This window comes from Dioscorea cayenensis, chromosome 5 (genome assembly GCF_009730915.1).
Source record: "Dioscorea cayenensis subsp. rotundata cultivar TDr96_F1 chromosome 5, TDr96_F1_v2_PseudoChromosome.rev07_lg8_w22 25.fasta, whole genome shotgun sequence".
NCBI classification, from domain to species: Eukaryota; Viridiplantae; Streptophyta; class Magnoliopsida; order Dioscoreales; family Dioscoreaceae; genus Dioscorea; species Dioscorea cayenensis.
Window position 1 is genome coordinate 28994689 of NC_052475.1, and position 6000 is coordinate 29000688.

Sequence of the window (6000 nt, forward strand, 5' to 3'; positions counted from 1 at the left end):
GGGCATCTCACTGCTTCAAAAGAAGATCCAACTGTAAAGTAACTCCTGAAGGACAATATATGAAAATTTTATTCGGCAAATGCTTTTAGTGTTATATATATATTTATATATAAGTTAATTATTGGGATTACTTTAATTTAATTAGGTTTTATAAAAGGAATGGTTGATGATAAGATGTTTGGATGGAGTTTTGTAGGTTTTTTATCTGCAACTAAAAAAATTCTCTTCAAAACTTTGCGGTCACAAGCACTTCACTTAATCAAAACCTGCATAATGGTATGCTGTTATAATTGTATGTTGTTGTTCTACATATTTTTATCGTTATCATTATCCTGTCATTTAGGCATATCACCCGAATTGGTCCTTTTACTTTTCTCTCTCTTCCCTTTTGGTCCCTCTACTCAAAAATGATCCCAACTACAAGGTCTTCCTTAAACTAACTTTGAAAATACTCCTTTCCATTATCTGTCCTAAAAATACACACATTCAAACAAACGAAATTATTCATACTCTTAAAAATGAGCTCACTTAGTTCTTCTACGCTTGGAAATTGACCAAATAGTCATTGTATTTTCAAAAGTAGAGGGACTAGTTGGAAAGAGACTAGGAGTAGATTGACTAAATGAGTCCATTTTCAAGAATAAAGAGAGTAGTTATGAGCATTTTTTAATAAAGGGACCAAAAGAGAAAAGAGAGTAAATTAGAGGATTCAAGTATTATACCTTTTATCTATACTTACTTTATATATATATATATATATATTACTTAGGTTATCCACTTAAAAAAATTATTGAATACCCTACATTATAAGATAAAATGCTGGGAATCTGATAAATTTTTTCTATCATACAACTCTGAAAGAGAAGAAAACGATATCATCTCACATGGAACCCAATGAATATGACTAATATAATATTTCTATAGTATTTATATAATATTACAACAAAGATCTGAGTCCACTTATTTATCATTTTAGTAACAATTTTTTGCGCTAGATGGTGGTTGTTAATTAAAACGGTTAGAACAACAAAATTCATCTGAAGAAAGTTAAAAGTATTATAAGAAGGGCATTGCATGCAAATATTTAACATGTTTAGCCAAATAAGTCCAAAAAAAAAAAAAATCATTTATATTAAAAATATAATTTCAAGTTCTCTCTTTTAATATTCCAAAGCCGCCAACCTGCCGGCTGTGTCTTTCCAGGAAGGCTCTCAGAAGTTGAAACCCAAGCCATCACCATCCAGTTGGCTCCTTCCTGCATGTTAACCAGTCCTTCCACTTAACTACTCAACAGCTGCATTCCAATGACAACCATATCACTCATGAAGCTTCCTCTTTCTCCATCTTTCCACCCCTGAGTCTTACCAAGTGTTCTTACCGGCTATATATATATATATATACAGCTTATAACACCACAACTTTGCATGCATCTCTCTGAACAAAATGGAGAAGCCATCACCAATCTCACTGGAAAGCCCTGTTGGACTTGTCTTCATTGCAGCAATGTTCAGCTTACTGTCCAGACTACAAAAGTTCTCACTTGGATTCCTAACCTTGTTTAATCATCCCCATGCAAAGCTTCAGCCATATCCATTGAGGAGGACAAGTAATACAGCACAGGAAGACTTCAAATTCAAGTTGGGAAGAGAGGATGTGGAGATGGTCATGGAGAGGATGGGATTGGATTGCAACCAAGAAGGAGAGCAGTTGAAGGAGTTCAGTGGGTTTGATGACTTCTCTGTGATGTTTGAAGAGGAGGAGCCAAGCTTGGAGGAAGTGAAGATGGCTTTCTCTGTGTTTGATGAGAACAAGGATGGGTTCATTGATGCAGAGGATCTTCAGAGGGTTCTTTTCAAGCTGGGTTTCACAGAAGAGATGGATTTGGATGAATGCAGGACAATGATAGATCTTTGTGTTGGAAACAAGGATTCACAGATTGATTTCAATGGGTTTCTTAAGTTCATGGAAAGAAGTTTCTGCTGACGCATATAGTTTCGGCTTTCCATTTTTCATCTGATAAATTGTATCAGAAGAAAGTCCCTCCTGTTTTTTCCTGTAAAAGATATACTCATGTTCAGGGCAAGATCATACATATGTATGACACATATCACAGAAACAGTTGAAATTTTTTAATGATAGAAATGTGGACAAGAGATGCTCAGTCTTCTAATAATGTATTTTTGGTTTAAATTTGTCTTGAAAAATAATGATGATCTCTGCTTTGAACTTTTCAATTAAACATGTGATTCAGATTAACTTAAAGGAATCACCCCCAAAGATGCAATTTCTTGAGTTAAAATTTCATGTTTATTTCATGAGTTACTAGCGTTGTTTGGTTAATTTTCAACGTAAGAGAATAAATTGAAGCATCATTTGCCAATTTGCAGAAAAAGAAGAAGGAAAGGGAATTCCTCTGTACATCTTCTATTGGTTTGGTTTTGTTCCCTTAATACACACTGGAAGGTAACAAAGAATTGGGCATCACAAAAGTTTAATTTTTAACAAATAAAGCATGTCTGAAAACAGAAATATAACTCAAAAAATTTCTAGCAGCTTAAGAGAGACTACCAAAGTTGAAATCCTAGAGACACGTTAACTGACGAGTTAGTAAACAGCAGGAAGATGCAGCAGATAGATCTAACAAATGATAGTGTAACTCATGAATGTTTCCAAAACATGCAATCAAATTTAGAATTGAAAAATTCAGAAGAAATAGCACTATATATCATAGACTAGAATTGTATTGACAGGAACACCAGAGTTTTCATAAGTGCAGGATTTTCATAGAATGGAAGGTTCATAAGAATAGTAGCTGAGAAAATTAAAGGCAATGATGCATTCAAAGTTAGTAAGGAAAAAGAATAACACAAACTCATGGTTTGTTCTAGAGTTCTCACCTATCATATTAATTGCAGAGATCTCTAGAGAAGCCCAAATGGATTGCCAGATTGGAAGGCCACTTGCCTTTTTAACTTACTCCCTTCAAGATAAGAAACTTGCAATATCAGACAGTATTAAAAAAAAAAATGCCTGCATGTATTAGAAAACAATGCCTGCGCTTCAGCTGATTAGTATCCAGCACCTGAAAGTTCCATGAATTACCAGTAATCATCACAAGAACACAGTCCACTATCAAAACAATGGAAGCGGTTCGCATCTCGGATAATAACCTTCCTGCTTGTGACAAGTGAAATTAGTTTAACAGCAGTGTGGCAGTCATCACACATCCTAAGGTTCTTCATCACATGAATTGGTGCCCCTGATGGGGTGCTAATAAGCCCAAAAGCAATTGCAAGCTTCTCACTGTGATAGCCAAGATATTCCTCCTTCTGTTCATCCTCAATATCATGTAGAACACAATCAATATTAGGAACATAACCAATTAATTTTATTTGACTCAATAGTTCTGAAACTTTATCATGGATCTGACTCATAAATGGATGTTTCTTGTCTTCCGAAGCAAAAACATGGGTCTCACCCCGCACCTGTATCCAACTGACACCAGGTTCTTTTTTGATGTCTCTTCCTCGCATTAATTTTCTAATCTTCACAACTTCATCCCACCTGTTTGCTTTTGCATGCATGTTAGATACTAATATATATGTTCCCACATCATCGGGATACAGCTGAAGGATGTGCTCCGCAACTCGCTTGCCAAGATTGTAATACTTGTGAACTTGGCAAGCACTGAGTAGAGTCCTCCATGCGACGATGTCCCACTCAGTACATGTATAAGTCATAAAATTCTCGGCTTTATCAAGTTGTCCAGCTCTGCACAGAAGCCTGACCATACAAGTATAGTGCTCTACTCCAGGTTGTATCCCCAGATCCTTCATGAAAATTTTCAAATAATAAAGACCATCGTCCACTAAGCCCAAATTGCCACAAGCCAAAAGCACACCAACAAAAGTTACATAAGTCGGAACCTCTCCTTTAGTCAACATATCATGGAAAGCTTCCAATGCTTCCCCGCCAAGTCCATGATGTGAATAACCGGTTATTATTGAGTTCCAAGAGATAATGTCCCGTTGGCGCATGTCTCCAAATGCATTTCGTGCATCCTCAATGCTCCCACTCTTCGAATACATATTGATCAAAGCATTACCAACAACCATGTGAGCTTTATATCCTGATTTCTCTGCATGGGCATTGAATGCATCTCCAATTTTCAAAGCAGACAAACCAGCACAAGAATTCAGCAGAACTGCATAAGTGAACTCATTAGGCTGAACTCCATATATTCCCATTTCTAGAAATAACTTCAATGCCTCTTCAAACAACCCGTTTTGTGCAAAGGCAGCCATGACCGCAGTCCATGAGACCACATTCTTCACTGATAACTCAACAAAAGCACGTCGAGCACTTTCAATATCGCCACATTTCCCATACATGTCCACTATGCCACTACCAACAAAGACATTAAACTGAATACCTCTTCTTAAGATCTGATCATGAATTTGCCACCCCAACCGCAAGTCCTTTGAAGCAGCACAAAGGCCAAGTACCGCAACATAAGTGACATGATCCCACAATTCAACTTCCTTACTCATACCACTCACTAAGTCTATGGCATCACTCAATCTCCCACTCCCCACAAAACCATTAATCATTGAATTGAGAGCAAACACATCAAACCCGGGCACAGACTCATACACCCTCAAAGCATCTTCCATGCTCAAAGACTCAAAATACATATGCAGAAGTGCATTCCTGACATGTGAATGGAACACCAATCCAGACTTCAATACATAAGCATGACACTGTAGGCCTTGCTCTAGTGCTCGCATTTCAGAGCAAGAAGCCAATGCAGTGGCAAACACATACTCATTCATATGCTCAAAATTCTCTTCAAAACTCATTTCTTTGATCAAGTGAAGTGCTTGTGACGGCATACCATTATGCAAGTAACCAGCCATAAGAGCGCTACCAGAGACAACATTTCTCTCAGGCATTGAATCGAATACTTTGCGGGCAACACCGGGGTGACCGCATTTAGAGTAGAGATTTATGAGGTGATTGGTTTGGATAAGATCAAAGGTTGGAGCTTTAATCAGTTGGGCATGAATGGACTTCCCGAATCTCAAGCTCTTATTCTCTATGAAAACTTTGAGAAGACTAAGCTTAGTTTGGCGGGAAATTGACGAGGATTGCATAGGATAACTGAAGGAAGTTACAACTTACAAGAACTTACAACGATGAGTCACTCCTCAAACTTTTCAATTTATTATTTATTTTTTTTATTTTATTTAATGCATAAAATTCGACAACCTATAGGTCAACAACATACAATTATTGATCATTCTGTTCATGTGCACTCACCTAGTAAATATAAAAACTAGAATACAAATCCACTCCTACAATCGGAATTTTTTTTTTACACTACTGTATGTCCAGTGTATTTGGAACTTTGTTAATAAAAATTGGCATATTTTAAAATAGCACTATATAACTAGACTTAAAATCAATAATAACATATATGACCAAAAAAAAATATTAACTAGTGTTATTTCACAATTAACAAAATTAATTATTCCGCTCATGTGTACTTGTCTAATGAAAATTAATTAACAAAATTAATTATTCCGCTCATTCATATTCTCTAATGAAAATTGATCATTCCGCTCATGTGTACTTGTCTACAAACACAAAGATTAGGCTACAAGTTTATTCCTATATCCGTAATTTTATTTGGCACTATTATGTCCAGCGCATTTAAAATCCCATTAATAAAAATATTTATAAGATATTTTTTAAAGTGAAATCAGTACCATTAGAATAATAGTCATTAATGACAGCTGTGAAAAAATATATATATATATATCAACAAGTGTGTATTTCACTAATAAAAAAATTACCCCGTTACCCCGTTCATCATCATTTACGGGTTCTGATCTTGAGGTAAATGGAAGGACTCGATCAATCTATCAGTAAAAAGAGCTTATCGGATCCAAATCCTTTTAATTATAAAGTCATTAAACTCCGAAGTCTAAACCCGATTGT

At 35.9% G+C, this 6000-nt stretch overlaps 2 protein-coding genes across 2 annotated transcripts; one reads left to right on the top strand and one right to left on the bottom strand.

Annotated features, from left to right (window-relative positions):
• Positions 1–1143: 1143 nt before the first annotated feature.
• Positions 1144–2256, top strand: LOC120260738 (probable calcium-binding protein CML46). The gene has a single exon (XM_039268296.1). The coding sequence runs from the start codon at positions 1444–1446 to the stop codon at positions 1981–1983; it is 540 nt and encodes a 179-aa protein (XP_039124230.1). The 5' UTR covers positions 1144–1443; the 3' UTR covers positions 1984–2256.
• Positions 2257–2896: 640 nt separating this feature from the next.
• On the bottom strand, positions 2897–5979 carry LOC120260709 (pentatricopeptide repeat-containing protein At5g39680). Its single transcript, XM_039268263.1, has 2 exons — positions 3083–5979; positions 2897–2980 (listed from the first exon to the last, which is right to left on the bottom strand). The coding sequence occupies exon 1, from the start codon at positions 5151–5153 to the stop codon at positions 3099–3101; it is 2055 nt and encodes a 684-aa protein (XP_039124197.1). The 5' UTR covers positions 5154–5979; the 3' UTR covers positions 2897–2980; positions 3083–3098.
• Between the last annotated feature and the right edge of the window lie 21 nt (positions 5980–6000).

Excerpts from the sequence above, each read along its gene's own strand:
- LOC120260738 (XM_039268296.1), top strand. The coding sequence starts at position 1,444 with ATGGAGAAGCCATCACCAATCTCACTGGAAAGCCCTGTTGGACTTGTC.
- LOC120260709 (XM_039268263.1), bottom strand. The coding sequence starts at position 5,153 with ATGCAATCCTCGTCAATTTCCCGCCAAACTAAGCTTAGTCTTCTCAAA.